A 16,136-nucleotide genomic window follows, 5' to 3' on the forward strand; every position below is an offset into this window, starting at 1 on the left:
TCCATCAGGAAAGTTCAACTTTTCTAAGAAATGAAATGCACATGTGCATCCAATTAAAATTTTTTTTAACACGAGCAATATTGTGTAGATTGAAATATAAATTAATCATGCCGTTACATTCCTGAAACTTGCTCGTTTCAAGCTCCGTCTTTTATGGGATACAGTTCTACAATACCGAAATAAGTTCAAAACTTGTTTGAAAGATGCACATGAATACAATGAGTATACCTACAACTACAGGGTTTGTTGTCACACCACACTCCCATGACTGGCGTGCTCCCATGTTGATGGGAGCACGGAGTGGTGAGGAATCCGTAGTTCCACCTTGCTAGATCTAGGGTAATACAACAAGCAGTTACACAGACTAAACAGAGGAAAATGTATACGTTTTGTACTGTTTGTTGTACAGAGTATCAGAATAATCAAACATGTTAGTTTGGCAAGTTTGTATTACCAAAGTGGAATTGTCTACTGACAGACAGGGCATGTGGACTTAATTATTTTTTTCCCCCAGTGCAGCTTATAAGTTTAACCAGTCATTTGACAAGAGGTCATTAAAACATTCCACTGTACATGTACACCTTGTTTATTTTTCAACAATAGTTTGTTTGTTTGGATTTCATGTGTAACTTTTGTAGGCCTTACATGTACAGTACATGCACATGTACCATACATGAACTGAAGTGAAAATAGGTTATAATTGGACCGATGCTTGTGTTTAATTTCATTCTGATTGAAGAAGGGATTTTTTTTAATCATGGCCTGCAAGTCCTGCAAGTGTGGAGTTTATGTCAAACTGGACTTCATTACAAGATTTCACTTCACAAAAAAATTGCAAAATAATTTCATGCTTTACTTGAAGCCTGCAATATAGTGTTCGCACAAAAGTTGTTAATTTTTAAACTAAACATTAGAATCAGAAGACCATGTACTGGTACCGGTGCATAATCACTGACATTTCTTCAGTTTCTCAATGTGCAATTTACATACATAACAACTAATGCCAAGTTGTGCCAGTACATGTACATTTACATGTACATTGTATGATGAACATCCCATTAGTAATGGGATTACTGTTTGGAGGTCTAATCTGGACTGTCACCTGACGCCCATAACAGGAGGGCCTGATTTGATATTTATGGTCTGAATTAAGCAAAGCTGAACAATTTTCTGGTTGCCAGGTTGAAATCCACAGGCGTCAGAGGTCAAGAGAATGGACAGGCATGGTCGTCAGACTTGCCTAGCAACCCCATTCTTCTGGGCTTTTAATCCAGCATGTAGCCACCAGAAGAAGTTGTCAGTTCATAAAAGTCAGTGTCAACAAAGTCGTAGGGGTAGTTACTGTCAGCTTCTATCAGTGAAAAGCATGCTAAAACTGCTTGAAGTGTATCAAAATGAAATGGCCTGATGAACACATGGAGAATCGTACTCATGTGCAACATGTACTGTACTGGTACTGTACACCCATGGGCCAGCTTTTAGGGTCTCATATGATGTTTACCATTGTTATCTGAAGAATTTCTTTACCACACCTAAGCTTTCATTGCTTATATATGTATGTATGTACATGTACGTGTACCTACATGCACATGTACATGGACACATGACTTGTATAACAGTGCATGTTTACTTTCAGCTGGTAACCCTCCTCCCACAAGTGCCTTCCCCCTAAATTTTATTGAGATGAAAAAGTGTGCAAGAATAGGTAGGCAGGGGTAGAATTACACACACAGACAGTGTAAATTGATGAAAATGTCTGCACCATTTCATGCATACATTGTACATGTACGTTTCTGTCTGTTGCTGTGTTTAGCACTCCAAGTCTAAACCATGAACCTTTCTGTTAGAAGGAAACAGGTCTGACATGTACATGTACAGTTGTACATGTACCTGTGCTGGCAGATGAGGACAATTTTCAAGTATTTTGAAGTCTGTCAGTGTGCCCACCTGCATATCATGCAGACCAGTTACATGGAACTTCTGCTCCACCTACTGAACATCACAGCTCATCTGTATTTGAACTCATCAGTCCCAGCGTTGAGTAGATTTCCTCATAATTAACTTATATCCGCCCCCCTTGCTTCACTGCCAGCTGTGCAAAGCCTGTTCATTTTCCCAAAGCATGCCACCTCTCACTTCCATCCCCAGTTGTTTGAAACTGGTCTTTCTTTAATCCAGTGATGTGATTTTTTCCCTACTCGAGAGGTCACCCTTTGTATCCCTTCTTCCAGTCTTACCAGTAATACCCTTTAAATCCTCCTGGTAATTTCTGCTTCAGGCTTAGCGCCATTAAATGAAGTGCCTGTGGCACCGTAGCACAAAACAGATTCTGCACTTTGAATTTTTTCTCTCCTTTGCCAATACACGCCATTACAGTTGAAGCTAATTCAGCTCTGCAACTAATGCTTAGATTATTCAACTCAAAAACCTATTTCAGAATGCCACAAAGATTCTTTTCTTTGTGGTCAGAGGTTTTTCTGAATGAATGACTTCACCTGTATGTTAATCATTTATAAGCTGACCTTGCCTTCATTTGTGCCTACAGCAGCCCAGCAATTATGATACCCTGACTTGTACCAGTAATGTGAGGTGATTACATCATCGTTCATTCCAGTTGGTAGGGTACGACCTGGAGTTTTTGAGACTGTGGAGTGGGAAAAACTAATTTATTTTGTCATGTACACTTATGATTTCTGAAGAAGATTGTTTAAAGGATACATGCACATGTACCGTACATGTTGCTACAGTAATACCCCCCCCCCGGGTAAGTATGGTAACATCTGCACCTTCGTGCATCCATGGGTGTTTTCCATTAAATGTACATACAGGATTTGAATGTTTTGTGCATGGGTACAATGTATGTACTAGCATAGTAAACATCAACACAGATTGATTACTTTTAATTCCCCCCCACACACATTTTGGTTCAGGTTTTGAATTGTCCATATCCCCCCCCCAAAAAAAAATCGAGTAATTTTTTTCTTTCCGTCATTTTTCATGAAACTACATGTAGTACATGTAGTTAACATGTCATAAAGTACAGTGTACTTTCATTATTTAAAACTTACATTAAAATGACTTTATTTAGTGACTCACAAGGTCATGACTTGAACCCTTGACTTTCTCTGAAATGCAGCCGGAACATGTTTGTACTGGTACCATACATTATTGTACTTGTACTGTAGATTTATAGGTACTGTACCTTTAGTCTTAAAATTTTATGAGGCCCATACTCTCTCCATGTATTTACGTGTACATGTACATGTATGGTACATGTACATGTACATTGCCCTTGTTAAATGAGAAATATAGCATTGGCCTTTTGCCAAGGTGGCAATTGAAAAATGTATAGAACAATCATGGACATTGACATTGAAATTTTATTTAGTAAAATGGTCCACAGTCTTCCAATGAGCAGCCCTGCCTGGTCTGATGAAGGGGAAACCAAATTGACTGATGAATATTGTGAAGTGATTAATTTGGAGGTCAGTCTTGCCAGATGCTCTTAGATTGTGCCTTGTAATAATGGCAGTAAGTGAACAGGTGGGAGCAGTGCACTTTTTTGAGTTTTTGTATAGTGTTCCAAGGACCCTTTCTAATTGTAGAACACAGTTCCATTCAACAGGACTAGAAGCCTGTTTGTTTCACATGTGGATCAGGATCTTGATCAGTGATCTCAATGCTGGTCGAATGATTGGGCAGGGTTTGGTATCAGTGAACCAGTGATGGTCACTGATCAAGATTCAGGTCATTGTGATACAGACCTCTATAGATATGAGCTAGGTGTACAGGAGCTGGGGATTCTCTGCCATACATGTAGACATGATAGAGTATGGGTCTGTATTGACGAAGAGGTTTTCAGATGAGGAGGGGCGGGGACCACACGTCTTATGAAATTGCATTCAGTTGGCAAAATAATGAAGAATTTGAGATTTAATTTTCAGACCCCTTTTAATATTTATATGCCATAAACCATAGATGTATGCAGTTATGCCATTCATACCATACATGTACATGTGCTTGCACGTGAACATGACTCAGTACGTGTACATGTGTATGATGTACTAGGGACAAGCAATATGCCCCCAAAGATTCTGAAAGCATACATGCATGTACATGCACATGTATTGGATGCTGTGCACGGTGCTGATGCCACCTTTCCCGAAGAGCCATAACCTGATTGGCCCTTACAGTACGTACCGGTACTTTGCATACTGTACAGTACAGATGGAACGCGCTTGTCGGTACATGTACTGGTAGCCTACATGTACATGTACATTGTGCATGCAAATGAAGTTGAAAATCATGAGGAGGTCATGAGGAGGCCAGTTGGAGTTTTCTTAGTAAAAACAAACATTGCTGCACAGTAAAAAAAAAAATTCACTAAAACTAAATGCACATTTGGTAGCAGCAATTACCTACCGGTACATGTACACCAATGCATCTACAGTATACATGTACATGTATACAGGTATAAGTACATGTACATGTACATATATGTGTACAGTTTACTCCAATCCCACTACGTTTTTTCTACAGGCACCCTGCTGAAATTAGGGTACATATGTAATTTCAACAAGAATAAAATACTGAATGGTGTTTACTGAATCCAGTACGGTACATTGCAGTGAATGGCGAGAAGAAATGTTTGTTGATCCCAGATCAACAAAACCCTACAGAAATCCTCAGCATTTGGATTTTCATAGAATATGGTTTGAAGGGAATAGATACATGTACCTTGTAAAATCTGAGATGCCCAGACTGAAACTGAGCACATGAGTCCCTGGTACATGTACATGTAGGTCCAGGAATGCGTATACCGGTAGCAGGTTCCTAAAAATATGGGTCATTAAATAATGTTCAACCATGGGGGTTCATTTTTCCTGAAGAGAATAGCAAGGAATTAATTTCCAATGTCTGATGTAATGAGGGAAGTCCTGGCCGATATCTGAAACAATGATGACTATGTCCATCTTTCAACTTAATTGGAGTTAATGAATTAAAGTCTCGAACGTCAGCATTTTTGACGGGCGGGAACAACCTGTTGAAATCCTAGCCAATAAAATTTATCGAGGAGTGATAATTCCCTCAGTTATTTTACACATATTTATATGTGGTGAAAGGTGATAATATTTACACATATTAAAACCATAATCATGAAATTAAAAATACCTCTCACAATTAATTGGGTCCCGAAGTCGGCAGTCGCAAACGTCATTTGATTCTGTTATTAGTGTCAAAAAAATCTACTGCAAAAAAGCAGCGAGTAAAATCAAAACCAACACAAGCTTTAATAAAGAGTGAAAAAGCACCCTCAAACCATCATCATTTTACAACGTGACTGATCATATTTTTTTCAAGTACATTTCCAAAAACCGCAGTCCAAAATACCGATCATGGCAATTTTGTGGCTTCCGTCATTATCTTGCTGTGGCCTGTTTGACCTTTGACATCAACCAGATAGTGCACCCTCTTTTTCATTCAATATTTATGAGCCCCTCCACCGAATGGCGACGCTCAAGGATTTTCTCTTCAAACCAAGGTTCTCGAAAGAAAATTGGTATTGCTTAATGACGTTTAAAAAAAATGAGGCCCGAGACATAAAATACGATTCATGATGAAAATTTCAGATGACACCAAGATTGCAGGATTTAGAAATTTTATTGATCTTTCATGCTCGAATATATGAAGCATTCTCCATGTGTTAACAGGACCGATATAGCGGAGACAAAGCCAGAATTACGCAAAAATATCAAGCAGTCAGACAAGAACTTGCACTTATGCTCGAATATATGAAGCATTCTCCGTGCGGAACAGGACCAGTATAGCGCAGAAAAAGGCATTATGCAGCGAGGCATGCCAGAGGCCTGCAGAACTGGAGGTAATTGAAGGGTACTCTTGTGTGACTTTTTTAACACCCTGCCACCTGGTACTTTATTGGGGTTGAACTTCTTCAGAGCGAAAAAAAAACACTTGGCTGGAAAGGTGTAGGGGCCACTTGGGTGTCAAGTTAATTAGTGTCATCTCTCTTGGGTGCCATCAGGGCGTGGAATTAAATTTTGTGGAAGGACTAAAAGAATTGGTTAGTCATGTTGGTTGGGTTCGTTGACTAAATTGACACGTGATTCAAGAGTAGTCTGAATTTACTTGAATTTTGAATCTGTGGACAATTGAGAACATGTTTGTTAGTTGTTCAAATTAGATGTATTGCCTATCTTTGTGGATATAAAGCTGATACATGCTTTTCCAACCCATCCCCATTAAAATGTTTAAAAATACAAATGTTTCAATTCATCTGCATGTGTCAGGAGCTTACATGTACATGTATATGTATGTTTTTGGTAAGTGTGTGTACGCTTAATTGCTCTGAACTAGTACAATACATGTACATCATATACTGTACATGTACATGTACACGTTCATTGAACCAATGTACATGTACTTAGTATAAAGATGAACCTGATGCCACTTTATTTTTTTAATTTTAAGGATGATTCAGAAATATTATTAAAAAACCTGTAAAAACTGGCTCGATTGAAATTGGCTTTTGTGGTGAATCCCCTGCAATAAAATTTTATAGATGAATTCTACCATCTACATTATCACGTTAATGTATGCCTAAAAAGTACAGTAACCTCACTGTGAACGTTACTTTGTTTTGTGGAAAATATGCAGGGTGGTGCAGATGGTAGTTTTAAATCTGCATCGTGTACATGTACATGTATGTAGACATCTTTCCTGGAATAACTGTCTGTTAAAGTACATACGCCCTACATGTTACAGGTACAAGGGCATGTACCGGTAAATAATGCAATTACTGGTTTCTCTGATTGGTCATTGGTAGTTGTGACACCAGCAATGTCCCAGTCATGATTTCATGTTTGGTTTGTGCGCTATGGGTACAGGACACGGTCAACTTCTTCAACTTCATTTCCACATATATACAAAAGTAGAATATACTCGAAAGGTACCGGTACCGCTAATGTAAAGAAAAACATGCGGTTGGGGATCACTAAAAAGCAAAGCTTGTCAAGTAGCTATCCCCACAGTTAATAGTAAACAATTTATATATACTGTACTAAAGAATTAACACACGAACACATAACATTAGCCCTAGCTGCCCAAAACCTGCCATACTCCAACAGCAGGTTGTGAGGTTTTGGCAGGTTTGGTACCATACCTGAGGAACTTGTTGAATTTTGTGAGTCTTGGGATGAAAGGCCCAGGGAGATGGTGTTGGATTCTGTGTGAGTTGGGACACACACGGGTCACTGTGTGGAGTGTCTGGCTTGCTGTACCAATTGTTGGACTATGCTTGATTTTGTCAGGTTTGGTACTGTTCAGTGCAAGTCATCCTATACTGCATAGACCCATCCATACCATATCACTCAAACTCCATCGGGCTCATTCTGTTGGAGTTTATCAGGTTCGGTACACTAACCTGCATGTACAAGTACACAGACAAGTACATGAACCTATTGGATTTTGTGAGGTTCCGTATGCTTTGTAGTGCAGGAGCCTAGGGGGTTAGGGTTAGTAAGAGTATAGGAATGACATAATTAGAACCCACCCTGCAGCTGCAACCCCATGAAAAAGAAACACTTTATACTTTGCAAATACATGTAATGTCGAGAACGTCGTGTATGAACATGTACAAAACATGCACATGTGTGTACATTGCATTTACATTTCGCTGGGTGTACATATGGTATACGCGTGTATATGTACATGTACATGTACTGTACGTACTGCAAAGAACATACAGTCCATACATGCACTGTACTTGTTCATAAACTGTTGTGAATGAAACAAACCATTTTCAGCAGGCAACCACCTTGTCTGTGTGTTTAATTTGCTTGAGTCGAGTTATAATCATGAATATTCTGGAAATTCATAAGTCCCATGGCCATTTATGATTACTCATCAACAGTTAAACAACAGTCAGCACCAAGTGCACACTGTTATGCATGATGCAGAAAACACTACTGCCAAAAAAGAACTGTTGACTAGTGAAAATGCTGGTGGACTAGTGAAATACTAAAAAGCCATCTCTGCTGGTCCAGTTGGCAACTTAACCGCAAGTGAGAAAAAGTTAAGGGTAAACCCTAATTAAGTTTGAAGTTTTTTACCATATGGGAGAGTACATCATACCGTATCATACATGCATGTACATGTACATCATTTACATAGAGTGAAGCCACTCTTGAAATAGTGAACATGTACTATACCATACATTGTACTGTTTTGATTAGCAGGTTTACTGGCCAAGTTCATATTGAACTGCTCAGGAGTGCACGAACAAAGCCAGAGAATGCACACGGTAAATGCACAAAGGTGAGATTACAAAATGCATGTAAATTCCAGACTTCAAATTATCACAGTGTTGTAAAAATTCCATTTTTTATAAGGCTGAAGTACTTGAAAATTCCTCAGTCAAGTACGTTTTGCCTAAAATAACTTTTAGGGCAATGATAGTCTGGAGTTGTAAGTTTTTTTTAATCTTACATGTACATGTATCATTCATTTTCATCCAGTGTAGTGGACTACACTGTTGCATGGCACTTTTAAAAACAGTACAACAGGGCAATTTTATAAACAAATACTGCTTGATGTGAGCCTGCAAGTACAGATATTAATTGTGTTCTGTCATTAAGGACTTGGGGTCAGTGAACTATATGCCTCCTTAATCATCAATATATGCACATTATCAACGATTGTAGCACCTAATGGTACTGTGGTCATTCTTCAGAAGTCTGTCAGTAGACCAACAAGGTTGGTTGCTTATTTCTGTCCAGCTGTTGTTTACATTGGTCATCTTCATTAATTAGACAATCCTGTCTTACTACCATCTGTCTTACTACCTACACACATGGGCTTGCATTCTTTGCTCAGATGAGGAAGCATCTGAGTTTGGGTCAGTGAAAGGACCTGACCTGACAATATTTCCTGAACTGTGAGTAATTTGATGAAGGCAGCTCTCACATTTTTATGAACCCTGCTGGTATGCATCCAGGTGCCTATAAATACTTGTCATTAGCTTGTATTGCAGCCATTGTTCAATTTCCCAGATGCTGAGAATGGTGAAATTGGAGAAGTTCTTGGCAAAGAATTGAAGGTTCGTCTTTCTTGTTAACTTTGTAAAAGTTGAAAGTTCAGTACATGTACTGATATGCATACATGTTTATTGGTAAATATCATCCAACATGGCAAGGCCTGAAAAATTGGGGCTTAAACAAATTGTAAGTGAATTTTTTTGTCCATATCCAACCTAACCAGACCTATCCAGCCTTCCCATCTTAATTACCAAGATCTCTGCTCACTACCCCTGCCCCCTCCCTCCACACTGACAGGGCAGGGCATAAAGGCCCTCTCTGTCACTGCATTTGTCAGCAGCTCCCCACACCCCCACTGTGGCCCCGAGGGCCAGTGAAGCAGACACAGGGTCAACAGAGGCCAGAACACTCCCCAAAAAGTGGATGTGCCCATCACACACCCAGCGTGACACTCGATGGGCCTACTGGTACATGTACATGTACATAACCATACCAGGGTCCATTACAACCATTCTTTTTGCTGATGAAGTGTCATAACCCGGCACATGCATTGATGTACATGTATACTGTGCCCTCCCTGAAGCATTGTTCGAACTGGAATTGTTTGCCAAAATCCCATAGACCATGGTTACTTTTTTTTTCCACTTTAACTTAATTTAAACACTAGAAATATCCTCGGAAATTGCCCCCTCAGTTACTTTTTTCCTGAGTCTGTTGGTCACTTTCGACCACCAGACCTCTAAAGACTAGCGTGGTTCAACTTATTCAGACTTGTTGGCAAATATGTCTTCAGATTTTCTCAACCACTTTCTACTCTTGTTGTCAGCCACTGTGAAGATGTGTATTACCGATAGTTTGCAGTACCGGTACACATACATGTGTATTATTGTTTTTGCACACACCAAATGTGTAATATTATAGTTGGAAGGACAAGGAGAGGAGGGTAACCCCAGTGAGACCACAGACCTGCTGTTTGTCACTGAACATACATGTACATGTACATTGTACCACCTGTTACTCGTTTTGTTTGTATACTTGCAATTATAACTGGAGATGCTGTGTGCTGTATGATAACAATTTTGAAGCCCTTTGGCTTACTCTGAGCCTCATGCTGTTAACTACAAGCTGAGCTCAAATGAAAAACGAAAACAGTTTTATTAATACTAACATCACTGGATTGGCAAGTTGCTAATCAAGAATTTGCATTTGGTTTTAATACTAAGATGAAAGGTGCAGTAAGGTTACATGTCAAACGTTACTGCTACCGTCCTTGATTTGTAACACACATGTACCACCTTTTCATAGGCAGACCTACAGTTTTGAGGATTACATGTAGCCATGAATCAGTTCATGTGTATACTGTTTGGTTGTCATAATACATGTACATTGTACATGTATATGTACATGTAGGTAATGTGAACATACCGATGTGGTATATGGATCGCTTCATTCACAGTCACTTGAACTGACACTGACCTGGCCTGTACCCAAACCTGGAACACTTAGCCAATCCAAACACAGCCCACCTCACCTGTTGGCACTTTCTTGGTCCTGATGAGGAGCACTTAGAAATTTGCATACCGTTCCGGTACTTTGCTGAGGTTTGCTCTGCCAGCATTTGTGATTTTTTTCCAGCCAAAAAAAAATTATAATGTGTAGTTGAAAACAGTTTCTGTATGGGGGGTTCTGTTTTTGCTTTTTTAGTATTTTCAGATTTGGACAAACCATAACATCACATGTCTACCCTAGTATGTTCTGACCAATCACACAACTTCCTCTTGCAAAGGGATTGCAAAGGGATTTTGGCATGGCAAGGCATGTTTTTCTTAAGTGTCAGAGCGTATGGCGCAAAAACCATAGACTGAAGTATTCGGTTTTCAAGAATATGTTCGGCGTGCAAAAAAGTGAATGGTACATAAGGGTACATGTACAGTACATCACACACATACCGGTACATGTACATGTATGTGCATGGACTGTATCTACAGTACCCAATGCCGTGCATTCTAAGCCTCATTTCTGCCGATGTGATAAGAAATTCCTTGCTACCGGCATGAGATACATACATGTTCATGTATGCATTGTTACAGTTGACAAAAGCTGTGGCATTTTGCCCTGGCTGTAACTTCTTGTCAGACCACTATTTTTATATAATTGTAATGTATAATTGCACCATACATAGGTACCAACGGAGTGTACAATGCATGTACACTGTATATTATCCACTTGTCACTGCTTCACACTTAGGTAATTGAAATTACAAGAATAACAGTGTTCGTGCAGGTATTGTCAATCCTAAACAAGTTATTAAAATGATGTGGATGTGGCCACGCATGGTTAATTGCCTTTTGATTTTATAGCCTTTCTGTTATTGTTACTGCTGACTCATTCTTTAATAAAGACTAAGTACCTGAACAGTGGTGGTGTTTATTTTGCCAAACTCATTTGGTGATCTGATGTATAGTGCCATAAGTGGCAATACTGTGGCTACCCTGTCAGAAATATTTGTCGTTAACGACTAACTGCATGACTCAGCTGCCATCCAATAGGACTAGAGACAAACACATCTGAGTTTATTTGTTGTGAAATGAAACACAATTTGTTATTTTTGCCTTCATACCGGTATCTGTTTGTCTGAGAAATGAAATACCGGCAGAAGAAAGATGCCATTAGTTTTTCAATGCCACACAGGTTTATTACGTGATGGTTTAAAAAAACAAGTTTAGCACCATGCCTTAGGGTTATGATATTGGTCAGACAACATGACGCCATATGTGTTTGTATTAAAGCCACAGGTTTTTCAGTTCATCGATACTACCATCACAGTTACTCCACATAATCTTTTAGTATTCTGGGCAGAGATTTGAGCGAATTGAAAGTAAGTCATGAGATTGTCATCCCCCAGGCTAAAAGCACTGATTTGCTTATCATTTGACAAAGTGGCTGAGACCTTTATTGAACATAATGCTTGTACATGTAGCTCATGTATGGTACATGTAGGTACAGTACACAAACATACACAAATGCACATTACACTGCTGAGTACATGTAAGGTGAGCTCCTGTATGGTACATGTAGTTGTGAAACCGTCAAGTTTCTTGGAGTAAATGACTGCTTTTTCCAGAGAGTAAATTTGTTACAAGGGATTGGGGATCAACAACACATGCTAGCCAGGTACTGGTATGCAGTGGAGTCTGTCGTCCATGATGTATTTTCCTATGATGTGATCTGTTATTGAGATTATGTTGAATCTGTTTTCACAGTTACCTGAGACATGAACATTACCAGTCGTGAACCTTGTTTTTTACTCTCTGTGCTGTCAAGTGTGCTTGACTTTGATAGGGGAACATGTCATTGAAGCTTTTTTCTCTATTCCATATTTATACTTGTTTAATGTGGAAGGGTTCATTCCTTTTTTTCTTAACTCTGTGTACTTTGGCATAAGAGTCACATAGAAATGGAATCAATGCAAGGAACATTTTCTCTCTGTTTGCAGGCTTGATTTCTCCAGAGACAGCTGCTGAACTCCCCTTCCTGAGCCCTTGCCCCCACATATCATGGAAACATGCGCTCCCGGAGTCAGGCACAGTACATACTACAACTTCGCCAGGAGTGGCTTGGGTCCCGTGCAGCATTACAAGTCCGCCTCGGACGGCGACTCCCCGGACGCTTCCATGCCCATGGGCAGTCTGGCCAGTCCACTCGTTGACAGCGGATACCGGGAGGGCAGCGTAACCTACAACCACGAGGAGCTGGTCTCTGGGGGCTACAGCTGGGGTGAGGGGCCGGTCAGCACAGGACCTCCGACAATTACCCCAGTGAGCGGCCAACTTGAAAAGGTACCAGTACATGCATGAAATGCTTGCCTGTCCAACAGATTACCAGTTTAGATAAATTGTTTATGTCATAGCATAGTTCTTCTCAACTTTAAATTACCAAACAGTCATGCACTGTTTATTTTTGTAACGCTGGTTTCCAGCTGATGTTTTTTTAGCAGGCAAATTGGCTAAGGTTTACTGTTTGTTGTCTTCTTCCTTTTAATCGGGGTACATGTATACCAGTATGTACGCTAGCTTTTAAAACTGATCTGTGGATTCATTTCTATGCACCAGACAAAACTTCGGCTAAAAGTCCATTCATGTAGCACTAAAAATCCTGAATCTTCCAATGTCTGTGTAATTTTTTGTACAACCTAAGGGCCAGCATCAAAGAAAACACACAAAACACTGTATTGCTCAAAATATGTGAAATTGCCCCGTCATGTAGTTTACACACGTATGTCCCAAAAACTGTTATATAGCAGGGCTATAGTTGAGTCCGCCATAAATCTATCATAGCTAAATTATCCTTAAGCTAGGCCACAAGTCATTCATATTTACTATGACTAAAGCATTTCTTTGCCATTGTTCATTCTTTTTATTACTACGTGTATGTAACTGGTCATGTGAAAGGCCTTGTGGCTGGACTCACCATGATGCTTGTCAGGAATTCAACCATGTCACTGTGGGAAGGTACATGTACTTGAAACTCAAGGCAAGGCCCAAGTCAACTGTCTTTTCTTCTTTCCTGGGTTTTTTTCACCAGTTCAAGCAGCATTGTATGATCCGTCCAGTCCCCCTGAAGGCAGCATCCCCATCCCGCTCCTTAGACTCCCCCTGCAGCACCTCATCCCGGCGCAGCCTCCCCGGCTCGCCAGCCAGCATGCCAGACCCCCACCCCAGTGATCGTCCCCATCAGCAGCAGCCGATGCAGCAGCAACAAAAGCAGCAACAGCCCCCAGACGTCGTGCTGACCAACCACCCGCAGCAGCAGCACAGCTTTGCTGGCAATCACTTCAGTGGGTTGCCAACGAAATGCCTGTCCCTGCAGGACATTACACCCAAGCAGAAGAACTACCATGACAACGGACCACGTGGTCCTTCATACGGGGACACCAAGGTACTGGCAATATTCTTACCTCATTTCATTTTTGTGTGTCTGAAAGGTATAGTACATGTACTATCCATCTATCATTTCCAGATGTCCAGCACTTGGAATTGACAACAAAATGCAAATAATTACCAACTTTGGCCATTAATACTCAACCTTTGACAAGAAAAAAATTGTATCTAACACTGCAGAGAAAGCAAGCAGCTTTGAAGATGTGCCTTAAGCTGAAACTTTGGCTGCTGTTTGAAATTGCTAATTAAAGCCTTTCATAGTAAAAGTTTGAAGTCCTGATGTGGACTCCTGATATATGGTCTGATTGGGCTCCAGGCCACTTCCTCAGGCAAGCATTTCCCAGAATTATTTTTTCCCTGAATTATTCATGAAAGAAGTTTTAGTAATCTTCTGTCAAGTTGGTCACATTTCTGCGGTGCTTGCATTACAGTAAAAATGTCAGTCATCATAAGAAAACTATTCTTGTTTTTAGTGTTTTATAAACCTACAAAGATCATCCCCAGCTCAGCCTCACATTCAATTCAAAATTATTTCAGACCCACATAAATGTCGTTTCATGCAACCTGAAACCATTAGGATTTCCTAAGCCCCATACCATATGCAACAAAATCCAAAAATGGCAATTTTTGGTCCCAGCTTAATTCTGCAGGATTCAAAGCAGTGTTTTTTCATACATGTACAGAACTCAATATCCTCTCTTCCTGCTTTGAGCAAAACAAAACCTCTCTGAATCTTTCCACTGAGACATTGTTCGTATTAAAGTTTAGGATCACAGGTTCTTAATTTTTTTAAATAGATACTAATCCACAGTCTTAATTTCTTGTTGGAATGGAATGTTAAGGCATGGGGCAAGCAGCCAGCCCAACCCAGGCGCCTCCAGCCGGCGCATTCCCTGAACTACCTCAACCGCACCGCCCAGAACCTCCAAAACCATAAGCTGCTGCCAGACTATAAGCGGTGCCACATCAGCCAGTCCAGCAGCCAGGTCGACAATCGCAGCCGCAATGGGAGCAGCAGCAACAGCGGCAAGAAGCCTGTCCGCGTCAGTCACGTCAACCCATCTTACGGCCATGTGATGGATTACAACAGCAACCGGGTGGACAGGAAGTCATCAGCTTCATCCTCATCCCATGTGTCTTTGGTCGTGGAGGAGACAGAGATGGATGAGATTGCTGCGCTCAGGCAGAAAGTGCTGGTAAGTCAAGTCCATTTTTCTCCCCTCTCCACAATCTTACATCTCGGAAGTACATGTAGATCTAATTGTTTGTGATCATTGCCTTTCTCCTTCTTCCAAGAGATGCACGACCTTCATCAATTTGAAGACTCAGGCACATTGAAATGAGAAGCAGTTACAGTTTTAAAGGTGGGAGGAAAACTCCGGAGGAATATTATGGGTAAAACCCACAGAATTAAGTAGGGACTGAAAACCCAACCCTCATGTGGACTGAGCCGGGATTCGAACCCGGACCGCAGAGGTGGAAGGCAAGGAAAGAACCACTACACCAACCGTATTCCCCAAAGAATTAGCAACATGCCTTCAGTTTGAGTTCACTCAAACAGGACTGGTGCATCTAGCCCAATCAAGCTTGCTTAACCTGAACTCCTTGGTCCAGTGTCCCTCAAGGTCTTCCTAACTTTGTTGTCTTGATTGTTTATTCAATATGCCATTTAACTTGCCAAATATTAGGACTGGACTCAGGACATAGATTTATGAAAGCAGTTTCTTCACTAGAGTTATTGTGTGATGCCTGGAAAGTAATGCTTGAGAATTTGATTAACGGGAAATCATTACGCCCCCTGTGCCCGTAACAGGAGAAGGAAGCACAGCTGACCACACTGCGGGACACCATGGACAACAACGAGGCAGCCATTTTGAAAGTTCATGAGGAGAAACACAGAGTGTGGAACGAGGAGACGTCGTGGCTGCGGAAGGAGCTCCAGGAACAAGAGGATACCTCCAGGAAGATTCGTCACTCACTGCAAGCGCAGGTAAGGCCAATCCTTCAAAAAAAAAAAACCACTTTAACCCAACTCCAATGTGTACTCTCCCTGCTCAGTTTCTCTCCAAAATCAGATTCCATGTTAAAAAAATTAATAAATTTACAAGATTTTTACAACTAGCTACTTTGGTCTCCTGTACAG

The 16,136-nt window shown here is 40.5% G+C and overlaps 1 protein-coding gene across 7 annotated transcripts in view; it reads left to right on the plus strand.

The window, feature by feature from the left end:
• The window catches only part of LOC110981275 (uncharacterized), a 37,350-nt gene that overhangs the window by 12,506 nt on the left and 8,708 nt on the right, over positions 1-16,136 (plus strand). For 6 of the 7 annotated variants that reach the window (XM_022238718.2, XM_022238709.2, XM_022238725.2 and 3 more), the window contains exons 2-5: positions 12,550-12,892; positions 13,638-13,991; positions 14,836-15,189; positions 15,807-15,983. In XM_022238718.2, the coding sequence (XP_022094410.2) occupies positions 12,611-12,892; positions 13,638-13,991; positions 14,836-15,189; positions 15,807-15,983 (1,167 nt within the window). In that variant the 5' untranslated portion in view covers positions 12,550-12,610. Of the gene's footprint in view, positions 1-8,255; positions 8,335-12,549; positions 12,893-13,637; positions 13,992-14,835; positions 15,190-15,806; positions 15,984-16,136 lie in introns of all 7 variants that reach the window. The other variant, XM_022238711.2, reaches the window with a different exon arrangement.

This window comes from Acanthaster planci, linkage group LG13, assembly GCF_054643075.1.
Source record: "Acanthaster planci isolate LZ-2023a linkage group LG13, COTS_SCS, whole genome shotgun sequence".
NCBI lineage: Eukaryota > Metazoa > Echinodermata > Asteroidea > Valvatida > Acanthasteridae > Acanthaster > Acanthaster planci.